The sequence below is a fragment of the Lepisma saccharinum genome, chromosome 6 (assembly GCF_977018435.1).
Source record: "Lepisma saccharinum chromosome 6, izLepSacc3.1, whole genome shotgun sequence".
In the NCBI taxonomy this organism is placed as follows: domain Eukaryota; kingdom Metazoa; phylum Arthropoda; class Insecta; order Zygentoma; family Lepismatidae; genus Lepisma; species Lepisma saccharinum.
Genome location: NC_139234.1, coordinates 92,167,591 through 92,194,295, shown reverse-complemented (window position 1 = coordinate 92,194,295; position 26,705 = coordinate 92,167,591). Strand labels below are relative to the sequence as shown.

The 26,705-nt window shown below is 41.0% G+C and overlaps 2 protein-coding genes across 2 annotated transcripts; both read right to left on the bottom strand.

The window, feature by feature from the left end:
• Positions 1-10,301: 10,301 nt before the first annotated feature.
• LOC145989163 (uncharacterized) lies at positions 10,302-11,111 on the bottom strand. Its single transcript, XM_083124457.1, has one exon. The coding sequence runs from the start codon at positions 11,109-11,111 to the stop codon at positions 10,302-10,304; it is 810 nt and encodes a 269-aa protein (XP_082980583.1).
• Positions 11,112-23,022: 11,911 nt separating this feature from the next.
• Positions 23,023-23,488, bottom strand: LOC145989162 (uncharacterized). The gene has a single exon (XM_083124456.1). It carries the CDS (start codon positions 23,486-23,488, stop codon positions 23,132-23,134), a length of 357 nt encoding a protein of 118 aa, XP_082980582.1. The 3' UTR covers positions 23,023-23,131.
• Between the last annotated feature and the right edge of the window lie 3,217 nt (positions 23,489-26,705).

The following is a 26,705-nucleotide window of genomic DNA, read 5'->3' as shown; positions in this document are numbered from 1 at the left end:
TACACAGAGTTCCGCCATGTAGATAGAACAAGCAGAATATAAATAAAACTGAAACTGTGCGAGTTGACAACAGGGCACAACCTACTGATTCAATCGATATGGACTCATCCGTACACAAAACAGTAAAATTGGGGTATTGCGATCGAAATTGTAAAACCCTTAGGTTTCCCCGCCTTTAGGAGAGCAGTTATGAGACAGGTTAATGGGATATCCGAGCAATTCCCAGGTAGAGAGATACGGAAAAGCGGAGGGGCACCAGGCAGATCGCTATCAACACCAAGTGCTGAGCTCATCTGCACGAACACAGAGTGGCCTTGTGGCACGAGAATGTATGCGGTACACAGTCAACTCTCTCTCGTCAGAGACTGTGCTATGATGGATGGGATGACATTGAGAGCAGATGGTGGCAATAATGAACAATACGTTGTCTTTGTAGAGACAACGAGGGCTTTGATGCCTCCAAAAACAAGTAGATGACTGGATCGGTACGAAAAACAGATGAATACCAGGACGACAAATAGCTTTGAGGATGTGAAGTTGAGATAAACGGGCTGTGGAATGCACAACCCATCCACAATCGAGCTTCGACCTAATGAGAGAACAATAAAGTCGAAAGAGAAGAATGCGATCAGAACCCCAAGATGTGTGACTTAACACGTGGAAAAAGTTGCGAGCTCGTAGACAGAGTACTTCAGCTGGCAGAGATGAGATTGCCAGGGGCAGAAATCTGGGAAATTTGAACCACAAAGTGTGTTCGAATGACTTCAGAAGCTAAAATACGGTCGGACAAGTGTTGAGCGTGAAAGAGCAGCAGAATGGTCATTCACATTTACTGCTCACGACAACATTGAGCCAGGCCCGTAGCCAGAATTGATCTCCAGGGGGGGGCTCACGGGTTATCAGGGGGGGTTTGTAAATCAAGTCAATTTTTCAAACGTTTAACAGTGTTAAATGAAGGTAAATTATGTGTGGGGTCATTAAGTTACATAAAGTTTAGAAATATCACACAAATATTACATTTTTCCTATATCTTTTAAAATATAGCTTGAAGTATTAATTGGCTGCTACTGAAATCATCCCTTACTACACACTCCATACTACATTTGATGATACATATATTTACATCACCCAAGAAAATATGGACAATATTCAATCATAGATCAGAGTGCCTAGCGTACATTCCACTCCCCGGCCGAAACAATAAAACTCCCCTTCGTTCCCAAAACTTGGGAGCTGTTAACCTTTCACGCATTTGCGGAGGGAATTTGCATAATGACATGAAAGTCACAGATTTCTGTATAAATAGGAGGTCGCAACATGGGTAGCGAAGGTACAGATAAAGAAGCTCCCCTGTGAGGGAACTTTCTGAAGTCTAGAGAAGAGAATCTCCCAAATACTTGCCGCTACTCAGACTTCTTCTTATAAATAAGATGAACGAATGTAATAGCTCCTGTTCATGCTCCCTGAATTTATCCTTCATCAAAGATGTGAGCAAAATAATATATATTGTCTACATTTTCACTCTTCACTGCAAAACGAATTACACAAAATAGTTTTACCTAATGTCAAGGGGGCTGACCTCAGTGCCGGGGGGCTGACGGTAGTTCCAGGGGGAGCTGAGATCCCCTGGCCCCTGCCTGGCTACAGGCCGCGTCCGTGCCATGATTATGACCCACGAGTAACTATTGATGTAGTGGCAAGTCATCTGCAACATTAGTCCTCTATATTGTGATGCAAATTTCGGCCCCTGATACACCTTCAGACAACAAAAGAGAGATTACTGATCACTATTCTTCTTTCGTATAAATGGAGGGTGACGCGGCCATTTTTACCATGTAAACACTACAAGGAAAGGAAATAATAATTGTGAATCTCAAATATACACTAAATCAATGAGAAATACACACTTCATTGACTTTCCTCCGCAGAAGCAGTGTGGACAACCTTAAGAAAATTACGGCAAGAGTGCAGATAATTATTGACCGGCGCCCAGATTCCATCATTTGGCATTTTGAATTTGAGTTGTCCTAACATTGGTGAACATTCCTATCAAAAATATTTTCTGTAGTATTTAATTCCGGTTTGGAGCACAATTTTAGTGATTGCTGTTCATATTTGGTATAAATAGATGGTGTTGTGGCCATTTTTACTCTGTAAACACATCAAGAAAAGAAAAGAGAGATTGTGAAGATCAAATATACACTGATGCCCGTTTGCACCAACTTCGATTTACTCGCGAGTAAGAGTAAACTCAGAGTTAACCCACCAATCGGCTGCTGTTGCACCAACAAAAACGCCGGGTAAGCTGGGAGTGAAAGGAGGGTAAACTTTACACTCAGAGAGCGGCGATTAAAATCCGAGTTAACCCACGCGCAGGGGAGTAACCAACCATTTGCATCTTCAGAGTTTAGCGCTTATTGCTCAAAGAGGAATGTTAAGCTTCTTCACTCAGCTCCGTACTGCCCCCAATCAAATGGTCTAGTTGAAAGCAATGTTGGGGTGGTGAAGAACATGTTCGAAAAGAACTTTTCGAATCGCTCGTTTATTACTTTGCGAGACACGGACAAGTTCATTCTTGAACTTTTGGGTAGATTGAGAAATACTCCAGTGCGTGGGTATACTCCGGCAGAACGCTTACTTAAGTTTCGGCCAAGAACGGATATTTCCACTTCTGACGTAACAGATAATTCCAGCAATCATCCTATTGGCCCTGTTCCATATATGCCGGGGGAAAAGGTACAGTCATGTTCAAAAAATCTGTCGCATCGATTTTTTCTAAGTCCAACGTCTTACGAAATTATGTTGGTAGCTCTGAAACAAGGAAGTGTTGTGAAATATACGATCCTCCAATCAGAGTGAAGTTCGATTCGGAGGAGCAGGAGGCGTGACTCACGGTCTTGTCCACAGGAAGTTCAACCAATGCAGCATTTCCAAATCTGAGATAACCTCCCCATTGGTTAAATATTGTGTCCATAATGCGAATTGACAGAAAGATTGCGCAAAAGTTTACTTTGTCGTTTTAATTGCCTTTAATCGTTTCAAATTAGTATTAAATTGTCCCAATTATAGTTCACGAACAATTTTCACATTGTTTTCACTACGTGAGATGACATTTCATTTACATTTACGATAAAATAGTGGTTTGGGTGTAATAACAGTTTTAATTAATTAATTTAGAGATGCATTTTTATTTGTTGAGTTAATGATTAGGTTAATTCGTTCTTTCTCGCGAAAAGAGGGAACCACAGCTGAAAGAAAATACACAACTTGTATCATTGAGGTCAAGAGTTCGTTTTAACATCACTTTTTGCACACATAGGCTAATCACGACTCGGGATACATTTAAATTGGAATCTGAAACATTATGCGACCTGACTGGAACTCGGAAAAGGACCCCGAATTACAAGACGTCGATACATTACCACTTGGTCTGGCGAATGCCAATAATAATGAGGGGTTGTGGGAGTGGGAGAGGGGTGACGGAAAGTAGAAAATAAATAGTATTTTTGGGGGTATTTAATGTTATATTTATACACATAAAATATTTATTTTGATACATGTGTGTGGGGGTGGGGAAGGGGGAAAAGAGAGGGACAGAAAGATATTGGGAGAGATGGGACGAAGAGGTGATTGTGGAAAATGTTTTATTTGACGTTCAGTAATCAATGGTGATTATCTTATAAATACCATATTTAATGTAAATTTGTTTTAGAAATGGGGGCGGGGAGCTGTTTGTTTTACGTTCAGTGCAGAATAACAAGTGGAGACACATAGTGGTTCGTATCTCACTTTAAACTGTAGGTCCAGGCCCCATTAGCCTATCTGTGTATAACGTGGATTTAGAATTCAGTAGAAAATAACGTCGATCTAGTATTTTGGATTTTAGATGCGTTGAGACCACTAAAATTTTCAATTCTTATAATAAGAAACCTGTCCTCATATTACCATTTTGAAAGAGAGAGAGTTAATTGTATAATCTTTCGTTGTTAGTTTCAAAGAAGACTAATTCAAATAGTAACAATGGGATCGAATGAAGCTTACGAAAAGTTTTTGCCACCGTGGGGATTTGAACCTACGACCATTAGAGTGACAACCCAGTGCGATAAACCACTACCCCACGAGTTCGTTCCTTCTTGCGGCATGATTATGAGTTAAGACCAATTCGTTCAATATGCAATAGAAATATAATCCCCACCCGCCTCTTTATAAACAACACACCAAAACCTCCTTTGTAGCAAATGAAATAAAGGTGGTATGAATGTCACAAAACATTTAAGCAAAATCTACTATATTTACGACGCAATCGTTTTGCATGGAGAGGCTACAGCTTCGAGAATTGAGGTTGTGGTTTGACTGTAATTGTAGGATACCCCATATCGATAAGCCAAGGCTGTAGTGTGCACTAGATTGGTTCATTTGTAGTGACGTGCTCAGGAAATTGTAAAGAGGTATGTGAATATAAAAATGTGTTAATGCTAATTTTTTAAACAGTGAACTCATAATTTAATATCTCTCTGTCCATCTCATTATCTCACTTAGGAACTGATTAGTATTGCAGGAGTCATACTGAAAAGAAATCTCACGTGACAATGACGAGAAATTAGATTTACGGAAGGAATAGTTTTCATATTTTATAACCTCGAAGGGCCATGGGCTATCTCCCGACTGTCAGTATCCCTTCCACAATCCTACCTAGAGTTATCTTCAACTGGCAACGAGGTGACGTTGGTCAGCACGTCGAACCCTCAGCCGTTATAGAAGATATCTGAAACCAGGTTACACCAGTCACTCGTAGCTCCCCAATTTCCTCACGATGGTGGATTGCCACTGGTCCTATACAGATAACAGGCCGAGAACCCAGGACGACTCGAATCCATGCCGTCCCGCTGCAGTCGGAATCCAAAGCACAGAGTCTTAGACCGCACAGTCACGGAGGAGGAGAGTTTTCATATTTTGTTTCTTATAAATGTCGACAATACATTAAATATATTACGCACCAAAAATTAGTGTAAAAAAATAGCCGGTTCTATAAGAGATTCGAACCTTCGATCTTCACTCAACTAGGCCGCTATATTTAACAACTTCCCATTTTCTCACTCAATAGCCTTCGTTGAACGTTTGTCTTAAGAGTCGTTAGCAATCTTGTAAGTCTTATTAACCTATCTGCTGTCTATCACAAATGTATTTCACAACCTGGAGTACATTTTGATGTCTGCAATTTAGAACTTGACTTTCGTGGTAAGTAATTCTCTACCGTCTACTATAATAAATAAATCAAAGTCTACATACGTATCTCATATTTTGTAAATGCGAAGTGTCATTGTTAAATGTTAGGGTAACATTATCGTATGGTCAAAACAGATTCCTTGAAATTTCCTTCAAATTTACAGGAGAAAGTACTTACGGAAATCATTTTCTTGAGCGTTTTGGAAGTTCCTGAATGTAGATTTGATCCATTTTAATGTGAATGCGTGTTGTTTTCTGCGAAAATCTCTGTCCGACACGCTGTTTCTCCTCACGCCATTTGCTTTTCGCATGAGAGTGCAATGTTCCGTGTGTTAAGACGATGCAACCCCGTAGCCAGTGTTTCAGCCTCGCCGTGTTTTCACTAGAACCACCTGTCGAGTTCGGAACAAGCCATTTTTTCCGAATTGGTGTCACTTATCGCACAACATTGTAGCAACATTGTGTTCCGACGTCACAGGAGAGGTTTTTTTTAAATTTTTTCTTTCTAATTATGCTAATGGAACCTAACCTAACAAGCCTAACCTAACCACGTAGGCATTCATCGTCTCACGTCTGACGTCAATATTCAAGGTTGGAAGGAAGAGAATTACGAAAGAAAGATGGTTCTGACCCGAATGGGTGTCACTTATCGCACAACACTGTAGCAACATTGTGTTCTGACGTCACAGGAAAGTTTTTTTCATGTTAGGCAATACAAAGGTAACACGTCTGTTAGCGAAAATATTATTTTTTCTTTGTATTTATGCTAATGGAACCTAACCTAACAGGCCTAACCTAACCACGTAGGCATTCCTCGTCTGACGTCAATATTCAATGTTGCAAGATGGTTGTGCGTAAAGGAAGAGCATTAACAAATTTCGAAAGAAAGATGGTTCCGACCCGAATGGGTGTCACTTATCGCACAACACCCTAGCAACATTGTGTTCTGACGTCACAGGAGAGACCTTTTTCATGTTAGGCAATACAAAGGTAACGCGTCTCTTAGCGAAAATATTATTTTTTCTTTGTATTTATGCTAATGGAACCTAACCTAACAGGCCTAACCTAACCACGTAGGCATTCCTCGTCTGACGTCAATGTTCAAGGTTGCAAGAGTGTTGTGCGTAAAGGAAGAGCATTAACGAATTGCGAAAGAAAGATGGTTCCGAATTGCGAAAGGAAGATGGACAATGAACGTGGTAAATCGGAAGGTTATTTCACAAGTTCTACACGTAAATGCGACATATTAGCATAATTTCAAATAGGGGCACGAAAGTAGATATTTTCCGGTGAACGAGGTTGCACCACTGCATAAATCGACAAAACACACTCAGAACGCCCCCTAAACCAGTATGCTATCACGGCCATAATGTGTTACAGATTCGAAACAAGAAGTAACAGTAAGTACTCGTAAATAGAGAAAATAAACATTATCTTAGTTAGAAATGCATTATTTCGCCTTAAGAAATGTTCCGCAACACGTTAGCAATGTAAAGAAGTCCGAAATATATGATTCGGAGGTGTTTTGCCCATACGATAATAGTACCAATGTTAGAAACTATTTCTTATTCCACCGTTAGTTCCAGATTTAGCCACAGCATTCTGGAAACCAGCGTGAAACGTGTTTCCCACACTTCCAAGGTCAGGTGAACCCTTATCAGTTGCATTGGATGCCTGTGAACATGTTACTTCATACGTCATGGTACTGTGGTGGATTTCTTCCCCTTCCCCTTTTACCTTGAACGGAAGTTATCCCCGACTGGGCACGACGAATCAATCACAGAAAAGCAGACTGTCTAGTAAATCGCATGCCATGTATTATTTTGAGATCCTAGGTTTTGGAAAGTGAAATAAAAAAAAGTATGTAACATTAATTCATAATGGTTGACTTCTTTGGGTATTATTTCATGACTCTTTTCTACTTACTCCAATGAAACCATCATAAAATAAATTGAAGTTTTTTCTCGGAAATTACTGGCTAGTGCACGCTGGAACCTTGCCATACGAATATCTATCGTACCACTACAAGAAAGCACGTCACAACCTCAATTCTCGAAGCTGTAGCCTCTCCATGCAAAACGATTGCGTCGTAAATATAGTAGATTTTGCTTAAATGTTTTGTGACATTCATACCACCTTTATTTCATTTGTTACAAAGGAGCGTTTTGGTGTGTTGTTTGTAAAGAGGCAGGTGGGGATTATATTTCTAATGTATATTGAACGAATTGGTCTTAACTTATAATCATGCCGTATGAAGGAACAAACTCGTGGGGTAGTGCTTATCGCACTGAGTTGTCACTGTAATGGTCGTAAGTTCAAATCCCCACGGTGGCAAAAACTTTTCGTAAGCTTTATTCGATCCCATTGTTACTATTTGAATTAGTCTTCTTTGAAACTAACAACGAAAGATTATACAATTAACTCTCTCTCTTTCAAAATGGTAATATGAGGACAGGTTTCTTATTATAAGAATTGAAAATTTTAGTGGTCTCAACGCATCTAAAATCCAAAATACTAGATCGACGTTATTTTCTACTGAATTCTAAATCCACGTTATACACAGATAGGCTAATGGGGCCTGGACCTACAGTTTAAAGTGAGATACGAACCACTATGTGTCTCCACTTGTTATTCTGCACTGAACGTAAAACAAACAGCTCCCTGGCCCCATTTCTAAAACAAATTTACATTAAATATGGTATTTATAAGATAATCATCATTGATTACTGAACGTCAAATAAAACATTTTCCACAATCACCTCTTCGTCCCATCTCTCCCAATATCTTTCTGTCCCTCTCTTTTCCCCTTTCCCCACCCCCCACACACATGTATCAAAATAAATATTTTATGTGTATAAATATAACATTAAATACCCCCAAAAATACTATTTATTTTCTACTTTCCGTCACCCCTCTCCCACTCCCACAACCCCTTAATATTATTGGCATTCGCCAGACCAAGTGGTAATGTATCGACGTCTTGTAATTCGGGGTCCTTTTCCGAGTTCCAGTCAGGTCGCATAATGTTTCAGATTCCAATTTAAATGTATCCCGAGTCGTGATTAGCCTATGTGTGCAAAAAGTGATGTTAAAACGAACTCTTGACCTCAATGATACAAGTTGTGTATTTTCTTTCAGCTGTGGTTCCCTCTTTTCGCGAGAAAGAACGAATTAACCTAATCATTAACTCAACAAATAAAAATGCATCTCTAAAATAATTAATGAAAACTGTTATTACACCCAAACCATTATTTTATCATAAATGTAAATGAAATGCCATCTCACGTAGTGAAACAATGTGAAAATTGTTCTAATGAGTGATTATGATTGTCAAACACATACATGAATACATTATATTAAGCTCATGAACTATAATTGGGACAATTTAATACTAATTTGAAACAATTGAAAGCATTAAAACGACAAAGTAAACTTTTGAGCAATCTTTCTGCCGATTCGCATTATTGAAACAATATTTAACCAATGGGGACGTTATCTCATATTTGGAAGTGCTGCATTGGTTGAACTTCCTGTGGACAAGACCGTGAGTCACGCCTCCTGCTCCTCAGAATCGAACTTCACTCTGATTGGAGGATCGTATATTTCACAACACTTCCTTGTTTCAGAGCTACCAACATAATTTCGTAAGACGTTACACTTAGAAAAAATCCACGCGACAGATTTTTTGAACATGACTGTACTAGTGGAACGTTGGAAGAAGAAATTCAGTCATGGTTCCAAATACATTATTGGCAAAATTGTAAAATTGATGGACCGGAAGATGGCAAAAATAATTGTCGACAAATACGTGGTTGTTGTTCATCTTTCGAAGATCAAGAGGTATTCCGCTAAGGTTGGCGTCCAAAATCAAAGTCTCTCGCGCGGCAACAACCCGGTCTTAGTTAGAGAGGAGAACTATCTCCTAGTACCTGCTGCTGAAGATCAAGTAGAGCCTCCAAATGCGACAAACGACAATCAGACGATTAGAAGATCCCAGAGACCAAGACGACCGCCATGGGCAAACTCCGTGAAACAGGAGTCTCTTCTGCCAAAAGGGGGGGGGGGTGTCATGTACCGACTGATCATCTCCGCCAGACCTGATCTGCATCATCAGTGTGCGCCAGACCTGGTTATTGTATGTTGTTTAACGTCAGTTTTCTGTTATCTAGTTTCCAATATGTATGCCGCAAAATCTATACCGCCCTTCGTGACGAGGCGTCTAGCGTCTATTCCATAATGTAAGTTATTTATACAAATTGTGTTATATTGTTCGTGAAATATACACTTTTGCTTGTTTCTAAACTCTAGTCGTATTCTTTACTCCATACTCCGGAACATCGAATAATCCAAAGAACCCAAACTTAACAATAACCAAGCACGAGGTACCATACTCTGTCCCTGGAATGTATGGAGCATGCGAACGAAAGTAAGTCTCTGCGCAAGTAGTAACTCGAGAGGGCTTGACCAATGAAAACTTGCGAGAAAACGGGATTGCGTTGAGGGGGGAAAGGGACTGCATTTACCAGCTATTTGCATCAGCTTGTACTACTTGTACCGCCCTCTCGCTTTCTCCCCTTCTACACCGTTATGTGTGGCCTTGCTGCAGAAATTCCCGGGATAGAGTATAGTTGTTTGGTGTTGAATGGGAAATCTTGCCTGTACTACAACATTGCTACCCGTTCTCTCGTCGGTGACGTAGCTGTGGAAATGACGTTCTGATTTGAGTAAATATACCGAAATGCCCTATTTTCAATTTGCTCCATATACAAAATGAAATTTAATTAATTAATTTTTTTCACAAAAATAAGTTGTATGCCAAGTTAAGTTTAAAAAAAGAAATTACAACAACAAATCAAAACACTTCCACGTGAGCCCCTGCGGTGACACGAAGAATGTCTAGTCTATATTCAACTTCCATCCAGGTCTGCTGCAACATGTCCGGAGGTATGGTACCAATCACTTCCACAATCCGAGTACGGAGATCTTCAAAGTCCCGCACTGCAGTGGTGAACACCGTCCTTCACGTAGCCCCAAAGAAAAAAATCTAATGGTGTGATGTCCGGAGAATGTGGAGGTCAATGCTCGGGTCCATCTCGTCCAATCCAGCATCCTGGAAATGTTTCATTCAGAGTTTTCCGAACATCCAGCGAACAGTGAGGTGGAGCACCATCTTGCTGACACCAAAGGTTTGGTTGCAGGTCTTCAACCTGGGGAAAACAAAACAACTCCAGCGTGTCTAAGTACGTTGTTCCTGTGACAGTCTCCTCAGTAAAGAAGAACGGTCCAATGATCTTGTCGCACATGAGGCCACACCAAACGTTCACTTTCGGGCTATCTCGCACCTTTTCCCTGATACTGTGTGGATTCTCTGACGCCCAAATTCTAATGTTATGCTTATTCACAGTACCAGAGACATGGAATGTGGCCTCATCAGAAAACATTACATTTGACAAGAAGGCAGGATTCTGGTCGATTCGGTTAAGCATGTCACATGCAAAGTCATATTGTCGTTGCTTGTCATCAGGCTTGATTGCCTGCAGAATTTGCACCTTGTATACATACAGATGCAACCGCTTTCTGAGGACCTTATGAACAGTTGCACGTGGCATCTGAAGTTCGCGTGAAGCCTGATGAATTGATTTACATGGACTTCTCTGGAACGCTTGGCGGACATTCTCAACTTGTTCTTCGGAGACACACCGACCCCCTCCATGCCGCTTCAGAATGCTGCCAGTGTCTAGGAACTGTCTGTGCCATGATTTTATCCTCTTGGCGTCTGGTGCTGCTTTCTTGTAAACACAACGAAACTGCTTTTGCACCATCACAATGGATTTTAACTCCGTGTACCAAAGCACAATTTGTGCCTTCTCCTGCACTGATGCCATTTTGGTTTTGATGGACAACTACACCAACACCAATGCGCGCCACACATTGAAAAAATTTAGGCAGCAACTTTAAGTCCTTCTGCACCCAACGGACAAGTCAGGCCTGAAACTAGAAAGATTTGCTATTTTTAAACTGCCTCAAAAAATAGGGCATTTCGGTGTAGACACCCGGTATCTATCTTATGCGGTGATTAATTACGTATAGTTGTCTGAGCGATCACGCCCAATAGGTAACATAATAGGGATAAAGGGTATGCCATGCGCCTTTCTGGTGGACTGCCGTGCTCAGCTGGGTTCGGCTCGGGGCTCACTAGAGTAGAGCACGTTGTTGAATTGTTCTCAGGGCGTATAATAATGTACTTCGTTAATAAATCTCTAATGGTCGCCAGCGGATAGTTCCAACGGGCTGACACTGCCAATCGCGTAATATTGTAGAATAAACAACGATGGTTGATTTAACTTATAAATTTATTATCTACAGCAAAAATAATACTTATACAACACTTTACATTATAGAAAGCTTTGACACTTGGAGCCGCCAGTGGATAGTTCCAAAGGGCTCACTGCTCCTACGGGTGCCTCGTGTGCCTAAAGCCAAAAATAACCTTGTTATCGGGTGGCAAACTTCTTAATCTTCCGTTTTATGTTTTTTTTTTTTTTTTTTTTTTGTTTTTTGCGAGTGTTATCCCGTTGAGTGATGTGTCTTTCATCATTTTGGAGGGTCTAAGTGCTTTTTTATATTGCAGGGTCATTTTCATATTAAGATTAGTGATTCGTACGTGTTAACATACTTTCGGGCGTGGTTGAGAAGAAAGTAAATATGAATTCCGATATTTGAAGTCGAAGTATTGTTGGCACTGCTTATGCTGCAGTGGTGGGATAAATATGGCATGATAACTGCGGTGGATGATATATATCGTACTCGTGTTTCTGTGGGTCTAGATCATCTAGATAACATGAATACATGGTGAGCAGGTGTTGTAAGGGCGTGTACATATGCATTGGTGCTGCATCATGTCGGATATCAAGATGAATGGTATTCCAGAATACCGGATTATCGGATATCATGGCTTTGTTTATGTACCGTTGGCGAAGGCTCTCGATGTGATGCAGTATGGTAGGGAAGGAAATTCTGTCGTACAGTAATACTGTGGGATAAGGTAATTTAATCCGGAAAGCCAATCTAAATCCGTGCCGTTCAAAAATTTCCAGGTGGTTGTAAAAGGAGGCAGAAGCGTCCATCCAAGCGATATGCCCGTGAGTGATGGCTGGGCGCAAGAACATTTTGTAGGTGGTTACGACTGTTGTCGGGTGTAATCCCCAAGATGTAACCACCAGTTTCCATAATAGGTTTAGGCGGTTCTTTACCTTCTTCTTTATCCTTTCTAAGTGTGGACGCCAGGTCAGTTTTTCATCTATGGTAACCCCAAGATATGTTACGTGATTTGAAGGTAAGATGCGTCTCCCCTCTATTTTAATCTCCAAGAGTTTGGGGTTTCGGTGTACTTTAGAGCGACAGTGGGGAGGTAGGAAAACTACTGCCTGAGTTTTTGAAGAGTTTATTGATAATTTCCATTGATTGCACCAGCAAATAAAGGAGTCTACGGCCTTTTGGAGTGTTTTACTAATGGATTGAACTGTTTTTCCAAGAGTTGGGAAAGCAGTGTCATCTGCAAATTGGAATACGCGTGTGTTGTTATCCATGGTAGGCATATCTGTTACATACATTAAATACAACAACGGCGACAAAACAGACCCCTGCGGGACTCCTGCGTACAAGAAGATTGGATAGGATGTTGCCGAGTTCAGAGAGATGTATGCCATGGCGCCTATCAGGAACGAATGGATAAGGCGAATGCAGCATTGAGGAAGTTGGAATTTGTGAAGTTTATACAGGGTGTCATTTTAATGGCGCCCACGGACCACGGAAACGTATAGAGGACATCAAAACAAACAACTTTTTTCAGTAACATTTTTCTCGTTGGAGCGTCGTTTCGGCGCTACAGTCGTTCAAAAAAGCCCGTTTTGCCGTCTGAATGCTGGCAACCACACACAACATTTGATTGCATTTGTGACGTCATATCCCGCAGTGATTGCCAGGGTTGCCAGGAACACACCAGGAACACACACAGGAACACACACATTCTGTGAAAAATGACATAGCTACAATCAGCCACATTATGTACAGTGGGATCCATGAGTATTACCCTGCAAATTGTCCATCACTATGTTCACGCACTTTATTTGACCTAATAAGAGCTTCAAGAATTAAAAGAAAACTCAAAACAAGCTGTTGACAACTTCTGCAACATCATACATAAAAATCCATCGCTTAAAAACATATAGGATGTAAGAGAAATTTTAATGAAAATAGTCATGGACAATTTGCACGATAATACTCATGGATCCCACTGTACCGTAAAACAAAACGAGAAAACACGTTCTGTAACCTAACAGGCAGTAAACAAACGATACAAAAAATGGTAGAAAGAAAATAGAATTCAAGTGGAAGTGGTCATATCGAATTTTGTATCAGCTTGCATGTCAAATATTTGCAAATCTAGTTACCAAGTTGGCATCTACAATTTAGTCTATCCACTTCGTCCTTCTGATACTAGTTGTCTGTGACACACTGAACAGATGACAAAATAGAAATGAAAGAACTCAAAATTCCAAAGGTAAGCAGCACATAGGTTAATATAATTATATTCAGGGCGTTATGAGGCAAGTGACAAAAATGGTTGAAAATACAGGGATATAAATAGTAGTAAAACAAACTCTCCGACGACTGTGTTTATCTACGCACCGGATACACATGTAATAGTTTGCAACTCTGAACAGGGCAATATATTCGCTACTGATTCATCATTAGATTGTTACTGTGGTTGTACGTGTTTTAGCCGTAATGCAACAACGTGAACCTCAGATACTTCCGTTATCAGCACAAAGTATGTACCACAAGGCATCCGGACACAAACCTGTAGATATCAACCTTGCAACGAGATTTGCAAATATAACTGACATGTAGCTGGGCGTAAACAGCCACATGTAAGTTGTAAGTACAATAAAAGTTATTGTTGTTGATATTTGACATGTAGGCTGAGACAAAATCCGATATTGACTCTTCATTTTGAATACGTTTTTTTACCATTTCTCATATCATTGGTTCACTTCGCCCTTCCCTGAGATGACTGCTGATCTTCTGGCTGGTAGGCTATGATGTTCGGTTTTCTCGACGCGTTTCTCGCCTTGTTTTACAGCTAATAATGTGGTTGGTAGTTTGTAATTTTTCACAAAATTTGTGTGTTCCTTGCAACCCTACCGTGCGCTGTTTCGCCGCATGAAATGACGTCACAGATACGATCAAATGTTGTGTTGGGTTGCCAAAATCCAGGCGGCAAAACGGTCTTTTTTGAACGGCTGTAGCGTCGAATTGACGCACCAACGTGAAAAATGTTACTGAGAAAAGTTGTTTGTTTTGATGTCCTCTACACGAATCTGTGGTCCGTGGGCGCCATTAAAATGACACCCTGTATATTAATCTGGAATGCCATACTTTGTCAAACGCCTTTTCTAGATCGAATAAAGGAAGGCACTATGGCATGGACTTGTTATAGTAATTTGTTATAGTTGTTATCAATCTCAGAAGTTGGTCGTTGAGACTGATGGATGGTCGGAAGCCTGCTTGATGTGCAGGAAGAAGCTTCTTGGATGAAAGGTATTGGTGCAATCTACGTACAAGTACTTTTTCAAAGATTTTGCTGAGGGTCGATGTGAGCTGTATTGGTCTGTAAGAGAATACTTCGTGAACAGGTTTCCCAGGTTTGGCGAAGAGCAGCATTTTAGATACTTTCAATTCTTTCGCGAAGTAGCCTGTTCGTAGTATATAGGTATATAATGTTATGGTGGCTAGGATTAGAAGAAAGGTTCTTGGAGCCTCTTTGACGAGTCGGTAAGTTACCGAGTCGAAGCCTGGGGCAGTGTTCCTTTTGCGAGTTATGGCGTATGCGATATCTTCTGGTGTTATGGGGGAAGTTAGAGGTTCGTTTTCATCCATAACATGGTCATTGTTATGTTTAAGAGCTCGGTTATGTGGGTTTGTGACACGTTTTACTGTACGTGATTGGGTTGTTTTCTGTAGTGGTTCAGTTTGTGGTGTGAAGATATCTTGGAAGTGGTGTGCAAAGGCGTTGGCTTTCTCGTGGTCGTCGTCTACGGATTTCCCATCGACTATAATGGGATATGTAGTTCTTGACCTTTTGTTAAATTGCTGCCAGTATTTGGATGGATGGGATGTTTCGGCCAATGTATTGCACGTTTTTATCCAATTCCTTCTTTTATATGCAATGATATAGTTTTGTACCGTGCGGAGGAGTTGTCTATGATGTCGTAACACTTCAGCATTTCTTGTTACAACATACTCTCGGAAGGCACGTCTGGAGGCTGAAATCAGTTTCAGATAGTTCGGCGGTAATTTTGGTTTGTATAGATTGATGGTTTGAAGTGGGATGATACTTTTCGCAGCTTCAGTTAAGGCAGAAGTGAGTAATGGGACCATATCATCCAAATCACTATCGTTCGTTGGCGTATCTGCGTTTTGTACAGCGTTTTCGATTGCATTACGATATCTTTCCCAGTCTGCTTGATCGTAGGAGTGCCTTGTTACGAGAAAGGGTTTGTGAGGAGTTGGTTCAGGTGCGTCAACTGTACAGATTATAGGTTCGTGATCGCTACCAATGGGTTCAAGTACATCCACGTTGCTATTTGTAAGGAGGGAAGTCGATGTAAGTACAACATCTGGAGAAGTACTGCTGATTGGTCTAGATGGTTTCGGAAGTTGGTGGAAATGGCAATTTTGGCAGTTGACTATAGTTTGGTGAAACTGTCGCTTTTCGGCTTGTAGTCGACTATGGAGATTTATGCCGACCATGATTATGTAATGCTTGTAGCTGTTTTCTATGTAACTGATAAAGTTGTATGGTATAGGATGTCCAGGCCGAACATAGATGCTTGCTAGGGTAATGCTTCTGTGCCTCACATATATTGTTGCTATGCTGTATTCCGGTAGGTTAAAATGCGGTGGTAATGTGTGTTCTCTATGAAGATATTATTTTCGAAAGCCAATTGCACTCCCTCTATTTGCACGTTGAGCTTCCGTTGGCACATCATGTCGAATCATAGTATATCCGCTGATCTTGGGTTTGAGTTTTGGCGTTAAGAATGTTTCGTTGAGGGCGAAAGCTGTTATATTCTTTTCCTGCAAGACAGTTTCAAATAAGCTTTTGTGTTTTGTTAATGAGCGGATATTTAAAAAGAAAAAAAAAACAATAACACATGAATGTTATGATGAGTCTGCAAGCTGTTTTAGGATGTACTTGTGTTTTCAAGAGGGTTGATATTGAAATGGACATGTGGTCCCGTATAGGTAGCGTGTAACTGCAGTGTGAAAAGTGTTTTTGCAGCGAATATGACTTGGTCCAGAATATGTGTGCGCAGAAATGGTTGGATGTTTTGAGTTGTAATAATAAAGAATCGTAGCAGATCCTCCACAGTGATTGGGTCCATTAGTGAATTTGCCGGTTTGGTGGAGCTATCTATAGTTCGGATGGGAACAACAAGCTCAGGGTGATTTGGTTCTGGGTTAGGTCTGGCTTGGCATTTATAGCTGTAAGTAGGATGTCCTTCTGAGCATGTGTTGCATTTAGGCGGGTTTTGGATGTTTGTACAAGTGTTGGTAGAATGTGGCCCAGAACAGTATCCACAAATGGCTGAATTTGGACAGTTGGTTGTAGTGTGCTGATTGTATGTCTGACAACGTTCACAGCACACTGGAAGTGGTGTTGACGTCCTGGAAGGTTCGACAATATATATAGGCTCCATTGTGCAATAGTTCGTCAATGGCATGTATCTTTATCTACTGTCAGTATGCGAACCATATAGGTTGGTCCGTTGTCATTTCGAATTCTCATGCACTTGTGGACGGTGTGTCCTTCAGCCTGAAGTTCTTCAGCAATTTCTGAGTCGGTGTATTCAGGGGGGCACACCCCGAATCACCACTGATAGCATTGGTGCTCCTTTAGGCGGAGGAGATTGCTTTGGACGTGTAGGGATCATTGACTTCATATTGGCATTTGTACCAAAAATTTGGTAGGAGGCCTTGTCTCTGATAATGGTGGAGAAGTGTGGGTCCAAACAGCCAGTGAGAAAAGAGAACAGAAACCAGAGCTAACGAGAAAAGGATTGACTGCTATTCAACAACAACCAGCAAAAATGGGAAAGAGCTGAATTTCCTCCAGTGCCGTGATGACAACTGTCCGCCCCTGAATGCCTATGAACGTGCTGTGCTCCCTGTGCGTTTGCTACACAGTTCGTCGCGTTACACGTCGAATCGGTAAAGCAAGGTTAGAGATTCGGTTAAAAGGTTCCAGTCTCGAGATGACCTTTCGATAAAAAAACCTTGTCCTGCTCAGATACTTGCACAAGACCCGGAAAAAAACCGTCTGCGAGGAGGCGCGCCTACATGAATATGCAACACGCACGTCAAGCCCAGGTGTTCGACATCGCGCAAGCGAGCTTCACGTCACAGTTGTGCACAGGCATCGATGCCTGCCAGGTTTTTCTATTACCCGGGTCTTAAGAAGACCCGTGAGACTCGATGTAGTTCTTGCAAGTAGACGCGAGCACTACTGTCAGTGTTGCCAACGGCTATTATATTTCACTACGCATGGAAATATTTGAATTTCTGCTAGGGTCAGGTGCCTTGACGTTGTATAACCATTGGCGTAGCAAGCAGTGGGTGAAGAGGGCGACCACCTTGGGCCTTGCGCATGTAGGGGCCTCCCGTCCCATGAGGTTGATACGAAAAACGTAATAAATGGAAGTGAGAAAGATAGAAAAGGCTAATGTTTGTTGGAAATAAAATTAAAACCTTTTTTATCTGGCTTTTTATTCTAGTTTAACGTTATAATTTGAATAAATGCATCAAATCATGGGCGGGCGGGAGCTCTAAGCCTAAGGAGCCCCTAAAAAGTCAAAACAATTCTCATTTCTCATGTGAAACATCAACGCAAAAATTGCTTGGACATTTTTATCCATTTATTATTTTCTTGAATAAAAAGCGCTTTGTCTTGGCTTTTCTTCTGTCTCGTGACCTTGCATAGCCTACTCGATTTTAATATGTTAATGGCAAAGCACCTCAAACTGCCACGGAGCAAAGTATGGGGCATTTAAATGCTTCCGGTGTTTTAAACTGAAGAAGGGTATGGATAATATTAGCAGTTCTTTCTTCCTTCCTTCCTACAATTTCTGTAACGGGCACGAAGATGATTTATCTTCAGAATATCCTGATAAAGTTTTACGTTTCAGGAATGTGCTTAAATCTGTAATCAAGTGCTTTGGCAAAGTTTCTTCTCCTGATAGCTCTACACTAGCTTCCAGTGTTCTCTGTATCGTGTACCGCCTTCTGTTTGAGGGGAAGGGATAAGTAAGTATTTGTATTTTCTTCTTTTGAATACATAAATGTCAAAGAAAGATATGTTGTAATATGTGAAAATTCAGATATAGAGCATCGATTTGTATAATTATTAATATAAGTGTAGCCACAACCAGCCATTCTAAGTAATTACATAAATTTCCTGGAAGAATCTGACTGTACTTGAGGGACCCAAATGTATTTCTTCCGGACGCAAATTTTACTATTTTGTTACGACACTGCGTCAAATATTTAATATTACAAGAACATTAAGACGTAACAACAAAATGATTATTAATATCATCTAAGTCCTAAAATGAAAAGTTAACTGGTACAATTAATGTGCAACAAAGTCAAAACTTCTAATTAAAAAAAGTCAAATTAGCTGTATCAATTGATTAGACCAAAGACTTCACACTTATGGTGCAAATAACTATCGTTTTAAGATTGATTGATTGATTGATTGATTTAGTTTATTTTACTTCGCGTTTTGTGCCTCTTGGCTAATTTGCGAAGATGGGGATGAGTGATGAAATGATGAAATTGATGAACGGACATTCACAAACAACCAAGCCCGACCGGGATTCGAACCCGGGACCCTTGTTTTAAGATTTGTTGATGTTGAAACTGATTGTGTTGAAGAGCTTGTAGGTAGATACTTTGGGAACCTAGACAGGATTGTGGTTTAGCGCACCCCCTTCCTACCACTCTATCAAGCACCGACATTTTATGTGCGTCCTTCGATATTTTATACTTAAGCCATGGTTTGTGACATTTACATCTATAAACTTTGAAATGAGGAAACAAAGAACGACTCATTAAATAATATATAGGTTATATTTCAAGATTCTTAGTTTGTATTTCTGATTTTTTTAAAAAATAGTTTAGCACATTTAAGGATATTTCAGTTGTCTTACTGCCTAAAGAACATCTTAAAAAACGTACTATTACTACTTCTTTGATTAATGAAAATTCCAGCAGCGTGTTACTGTAGCTCTGCCAAGTGTAAATTTCTCTGTCGCGTACTATTAAATATAATTTTCGTCAGAAATTAATTATTATTATAGGCTATTATTTAAATATGATAATTTGCTGACGTTTTTTGATGACTGTGTTTCGATTTACATTGATATTTCAAACTTAAAGAACGGATGGGGCCTAATTTTAATCTCGCCCAGGGCCTCGCGATATGTTGCTACGCCACTGCACCTAAGATTTTGTAACTTCTCAAACTTGTGTCATTATTATGTCAAACCAACTACCACATATTTTCCAAATTTGTTTCGAAGGTCTTGAAATAGGTTTGTGTGTCTTGTTCATTTTATGTCACTTTTCTGGTCTTGAAATCGTAAATCTTCTCTCGGTTTTATTTTTACGTTGTTTGTTTGTTGAAATGTGTAAATAGCATTGCCTGCTATTTGCACCCGTATGAAGATACAAGCTAACAATTATATTTTGCATCGTATTACTATCAATGCGGTCTGTAGAACTAGATAACTAGCAACAACATGAGCGAACGACGATTTGTTGGAAGAGATGGCAATATTCAAAAACCTTTTATAATGCAAATTCTGATTTCATGTTCCATTTTATGGACCATGCCTTAGTGTTCGGGGTGGGGGGTGGGGTCTTGAGTAAGTAATTCGGATATTGAATTGGCCGAATTACACCAGAGAGAAAATCTGTTTGATTGATTGATTCATTTATTTGGTCAATTTATAAGGCTAATCAGGACTGGACCTATAGTTCAAAGTGGGATCCGAACCACCATCTGCTTCCACCGGGTATCGAACCCGGTACCCCTTGATTACAAGGAAACGACGCTACCACTGCGCCATAGAGGAGCACCCCCCAAAAAAGTATAATGTAGAACAACCACCAGTCACACAAAGTTTCAAAATATTTACGATGGCACTTTTTGCGAAACTTGGTTCGTATTACAGGTGTCAGCAGTGGCGGCGATTAGGGGCGGGGCCGAGAGGGTGCAGTGGGCCCGCCACTTTTTGCTACTTTTGCACCACGCTAACCTCATGCACCAAGGGAAAATAAACTGTCCTTGCCCACCTAGTTTTGCACCTTGGCCCCCTAGTTTTGGAACCCAATCGCCGCCACTGGGTGTGAGTGATACAAATGTTTTCTACCAAGGAATAAATGTCTGCAATTTCAAATTGATAAAAGTGATGCACATTTTAAGTGCTCCTTGACCATTTTAGAATCTAAAAGTTGGCAACTGTGACTGCGTGACTCATGTATCTGGGGACTGTGCAAACCCGGAATGAGCGCTCGCTGAAGATTGCTAGCTTCGTCTTGCAAGGCCTTCCAGTTACCCGTGGGCTTTCGATGCTTGATGGGTCAAAACCCAGGTTTATAGTTTTACTCGCCCGCCCGACCAGCCAGGCGGGCATAGTAAGCGATTCTGGCCGATGTGCAGCACTCTGCCTGCTCCCACAAAAATAGGCAATAATTAGGCTGGAGAGTTCAATGAGCTAACCGACCTCTAATAATGCACAGGTAATGATCAAGCTGGAAAGTTCATACGAACTTACCGATCACTGATCTTTCTTCAGTATTTAACTTCTTTTTTTTTGATAATAAACCTTTGGATGGATAATAAACCTTTTCGAGTAAGGCCTCAACGTCTTATTTTATCTGGGAAGTTATTGAATAACCAGGGACGTAGCTAGGTTGATCAGTTTGGGGGGTGGGGGCAAACGTAAGATATTTTCTATCAAACTATTATAAATTAACAAACTATTTATACACCATATAGGCCTATACTGTATACATACATTATATATATATAGTCTTGGAAAGAAAAGGAGGAAGGGCCTCCTCGGTGGCGCATGGTAGCATCGTCGCCTTGTAATCAAGGGGTTCCGGTGGATGCTCATAGTAGTTCGGATCCCACTTTACACTGTAGAACCAGTCCCGATTAGCCTTACTGTGTATAAAGTGGACTTAAAACACCAACTCAATCAATCAATAAATTGAAAAGGAACATCATTTTCTTTTGTAACTCCCAACAGTCTACGGATATAGTCTTGCGAAATCCACAGCCATTATTCGGGAAACTAAATGCCGAATGAACCCATTTGTTACGTTTGGGCCGTTCGCCGGCTTAAGCTGCTTGGCTGCAAGAGGATGTGTGTATGAAGCATGGAATAAATTACTCTCATTGCTCTTTACCAATATTTAATAGAATCGCACAAGTGAGGGGGGGGGGGAGATCACGCACTAGCCAGCAAGATATCTAAACACTGACAATGATAAAACCCAAAGTGTCACCACTGTACCTGATTTCCTTCGCGGTTCCTCGGTTGAGTCACGACGTGGCGCTGAAGGTGTCCTCAGTGGGTTCGCCCAAACCTTTTAAATGGACCGACTTAACACTGTCACTCGCAACACACCTCGCGCTTCGCTCCCTCGACCAAGACTCCTCCGGCGACCTCTCGTCACCCGGGGATTGCTGGCGTTTTTGATTACATAGCATTTTATTTCCGGCTCGTGACATGCCACTCCCCCTGAAAAGAAATGGGATTGGCCAGGGGACAATCTCATTTCCTTATTGACAAAAAATATAAGATATGATTAAATATGTACAACGCAGTCCCTGAATAAATGATTACACCCCGTATATAACATGATTCGTCGTAGGGCAGTAGGCAAGTAGCCTATGTAATGCACTGTAGAACGTAACAAATAATAATACACTAATTGAAGTGTAACACTTTTCTGTCATGTATTCCGAAGCGGATGGAACCAAAATTGGCAATTAAGGTAGTCTCAGCGGCATCTCATCGCACGACGTACATGTACGTGACACTGTGAAAACACTTGAATAAATATATCACTGGTAACACTGATCCAAAGATATGTTAGTAGGTCTCAAATGTTGAAAAAAGAATACACAAATAAGTTGATTGGAGACAAAATATGTTCGCAAGAAAAGTTCAGGAACAATATTAATTCGATGCGAAATCTGCTTGCCACTTATGGATGACTTCTGGATGTACTCTGGAGAAATGACTTCACCTTATATCTATGAGAAGGTACATTAGTGATGACACTTTGGGTTTTATCATTGTCAGTGTTTAGATATCTTGCTGGCTTGTGCGTGATCTGTGGGAACGACAAGGAAAAGTGGTGACAGACTGCATAAAGGAAACAGAATACGTGCATACCGAAGTGAAGCTGTAGTACTTGGTGTTTGTCATGCGTATGCGAGTGTGCGTGCAATGAACATACAATTTCTTACCCCGTCACTTCGACCTACTGACTGTACAATGGAACTGCACCTTTTTCTATTACTTTGCAATATTATTACCATTCAAGTAATGTATTTATATATCACACTTGTACAAGTATATATGTAGTACGTACAGTCAGCGGACTCACACATGAGAAAAAATAACTATTATATCATAATTGGATAGATCGCGATATGTAAACGAACACAGTTTCATGCAAACTCGCATGGTAACGATATCTGATTTAACTCTCACAAAATAGTACAGTTTACAAGAGAGGCACTGATTTAGGTAATGTCTTGTTAAGACTTTTCGGCGGTTTCCTGAGACGATGGAGACTGTGATTGCGCATTTGAATTGTCTTCCTGCATGTCATCACCTTTGGGCCCTTCGGAAGTCTGTGGCTCATCTTCATTCTGTTCTTCGGCTGTTTCTTCAGCGTTTGGTTCGTCCTGAGGAAATTCCTCGTTCGCCTTCACCCATTGCCATCTGCCGGGCAGAGGTGTCTCGCTGGGGAAGTGGAAGTTCCATCTCTGGATGGCCTCCAATTGCGCCTGCTCGAGCTGCTGGAGCGGTTCGTTGTCCACGACATTGTCCTGCTGGTTGTCGTCTACGAGGAAGAGCTTCCCACAGACAGGTGGGCGCTGATCACCAGCCATCATCGACGCCGCCCTTGTTGGATATGGAAGTATCCGCCTGTAGAATCTGAAAACTGATGTCTCGGTTTAAAGTCTTCTGCAAGTATTCAAGGCCGAGGATGATATCAACGCGACATGGGATCACGACGCGTTATTACCGAGAGCGTCAGTCCTAGCGGTGCTGGGTTACCGGCAAATTAGTAACAATATGTGTGCCAGTGACGTGTGCTAGTGGTGGTGTGAGTGTGTCTTGTCATTTTTTTCTAATCTCAGTCTTCTAATCTCAGTCGTGTGGTTCCCCCTTACGGTGTGCTGTTCCTCCACAACTTCAGATCAGTGGTCGGACCAACAAGTTTCGACTTGGCTTTTGATGCCCGGCGCCTCCACCATGTTACGTTTGGGCCGTTCGCCGGCTTAAACTGCTTGGCTGCAAGAGGATGTGTGTATGAAGCATGGAATAAATTACTCTCATTGCTCTTTACCAATATTTAATAGAATCGCACAAGTGAGGGGGGGGGGGGAGATCACGCACTAGCCAGCAAGATATCTAAACACTGACAATGATAAAACCCAAAGTGTCACCACTGTACCTGATTTCCTTCGCGGTTCCTCGGTTGAGTCACGACGTGGCGCTGAAGGTGTCCTCAGTGGGTTCGCCCAAACCTTTTAAATGGACCGACTTAACACTGTCGCTCGCAACACACCTCGCGCTTCGCTCCCTCGACCAAGACTCCTCCGGCGACCTCTCGTCACCCGGGGAATGCTGGCGTTTTTGATTACACAGCATTTTATTTCCGGCTCGTGACACATTAGCTTAATGGCTGATACACCAAGAACAATGTTATTAGTCTTTAGATTTGTAAATTTGCTCGAAGAAAATTGAGAAGTAGATAAAACCCTTTTTCGTGGTTTTAGATATAAAGTCCTGGAACCAGGTTTACAAGTATTGGCAACAGTGCAAATATGAAATGTGTGCGTAATGAGTTCAAGCTAGCTCTTAGTTCAAGGCGACCGCGTTAAGCACTTTTCTAAAGGGTGGGCATGAGTCTTCTATGGCATCTGATTGTTCACTTGGAGAATGATGACGATAAGAAATTATATGCACACGTCTAATTTTTTAACATTAATCTTATTTGTGTGTGGAAAACTGAATATATGGCGGCACTGGATAAAACAAAGTTCGCACACGCTCAAATGATTACGCTCTCGTCTTTGGTTCGGCAGGTTCAACAAGGGGTCCAGGGGTCGATTCCCGATGGAGGCACATAGTTGTTCGCATCTCACTTTAAACGGTAGGTCCAGTCCCGATTAGCCTTACTGTGCATAAAGTGGACTTAAAACACCAGTTCAATTAATCAATCAATCGAAAGGTTCAAGGTTCGATCCCTGGTGGTCAGGTCGGTAGCCAGAATTTGATTTCGGAAGGGGCTTATCCCTTATCGGCAGCCGCCATCTAAAGACGAAAAGGTTGGGGGGAGGAGTAAATGCGCTGAAGATGAATTTCTTGGTATATTGCAACTAACCCTATACAAGATGTTTAATCCTGTTAATGAAGTAAATTTAAGTATTACTACACATTATAAAAATCAGATATTTGTAGGATTTCGGGAAAGGACTGCAGCCCCCGAGCCCCTTCCCTGGGTACGTGCCTGCTTGTATTAGTTCCAAAATTTCTGTGCTGTTCCAACATCGTGAGGACAATTTGGGAAATACTTGAAAGCGATATGGAAGCAAATTCTGGTCTCGAAACTATGGGACTTAATGTGATGATCACGTACAGTGTCTCTCAAAAGTTTTAGGACAACGACATTTTAAACTAGGCAACCCAATTTACACAAGGCGTTGGTGGGTTGCATGTAGAGTTAGGCTCAATTTCAGGGTTGCTACATGCACATTACATATTTATAAAATACGCGAAAGAAAGATATCCAAATATTATTGCATAAAAGTAGAAAAAAATCAGTATTACATTTGTTGCAATACTCTCAGAAAGAAACAAGGTCGATTTTCTAGTATTTCATTGTTGATGAATCTACAAAAAGGAAAAGCGGAGAGAGGAAACGAAAGGGAACAAAGGAGAGGAGAAAAGTGAAAGCAAAAGGAGAAGAGGGAAAGTAAAGAAGGGAAGAAAATAGAGGACAGAGGAAGTGGATAGGAGAAGTAATGAGGAGAAAGGAAAAAGATGCGAGGAGAGATGAGGAAAATGGAGCAAAGAGGAGAGAAGAGAGGAAGGAAAGCGAGGTGATAGAAGAGGAGGAAAGGAGTTTGGAGAGGAGAGGAGGAGACGAGAAGAGGGGAGTGGAGGGTAGAGTAAAAGAGAGAAAGAGAGAAGAACGAAAAGATGAGGAGAACAGTGCCGTGGAGTCGGAAATATAAAACAGGAGAGTAGATGAGAGGAGTGGAGAAGAGTGGAATGGAGACAAGAGGCGAGAAAAGTAGGGAAGGCGGTATGAGATAAAATTAGAGGAGAAGGACGGGAGAGAAGAACGAGAAGTTAAGAACAGAAGGGACTGTAGACGAGAGGAGAGAAGGGGTAGTTGCAGAAAATACGTCTCGTTGTCAAGAACTGATGCATTGATAAAATTATCGACATGAAACATTCATTAACATTTTATAATGTATTGGAGAATGTATTAGATCGGTGCGAAATTCCTTTTGACCGAGTTCAGAGCAAGATAAAATCTTCCGGGTAACATCTTTGATTTTACCTGCGATTATACCACTAAAAACATGAATGTAATTTTCATATTTATAAGAATTATCCAATTTTTGTCCTCTTCTCGGTTCGTTGAAATTGAGATTTTTTTATTCAACATTTCCTCTCCCCCATCGTCAATTCCAAACTGAATCATTTCGTTTCATACGGCGTGGACAATGAACGCAATGGGATGTGTCTAAAACATACGAAAAGTTTCTTCCAGCGGACGGGTTTGATCCTACGACCATCAGATTATCAATCCTTGACGGTAACCACTAACCCACAAGCTTTCGCTCCTGAACACAGGTAGAAGGAGCTGACCAATGTGAAATGTAGATCCAACCCCCCCCCCCCCTCCTTCTATATGTCATGTGAAAAGAATGCTTGTTTGTAACAAAGAAAAGAAGGTAATAGGACTGGGTGGAAACATAATGGAGAATTGCACATGATGGAAACTTTTCAGTCGATATTTGTGAAGGTTGCATTTGTGAAGGTTGCATTGAATTCGAGTGGAAAAAGGGATAATATAAAAAGTGTAAA

What these genes read in the sequence shown, in the direction of transcription:
- LOC145989163 (XM_083124457.1), bottom strand. Translation starts at nt 11,111, where the DNA reads ATGGCATCAGTGCAGGAGAAGGCACAAATTGTGCTTTGGTACACGGAG.
- LOC145989162 (XM_083124456.1), bottom strand. Translation starts at nt 23,488, where the DNA reads ATGGCTGGTGATCAGCGCCCACCTGTCTGTGGGAAGCTCTTCCTCGTA.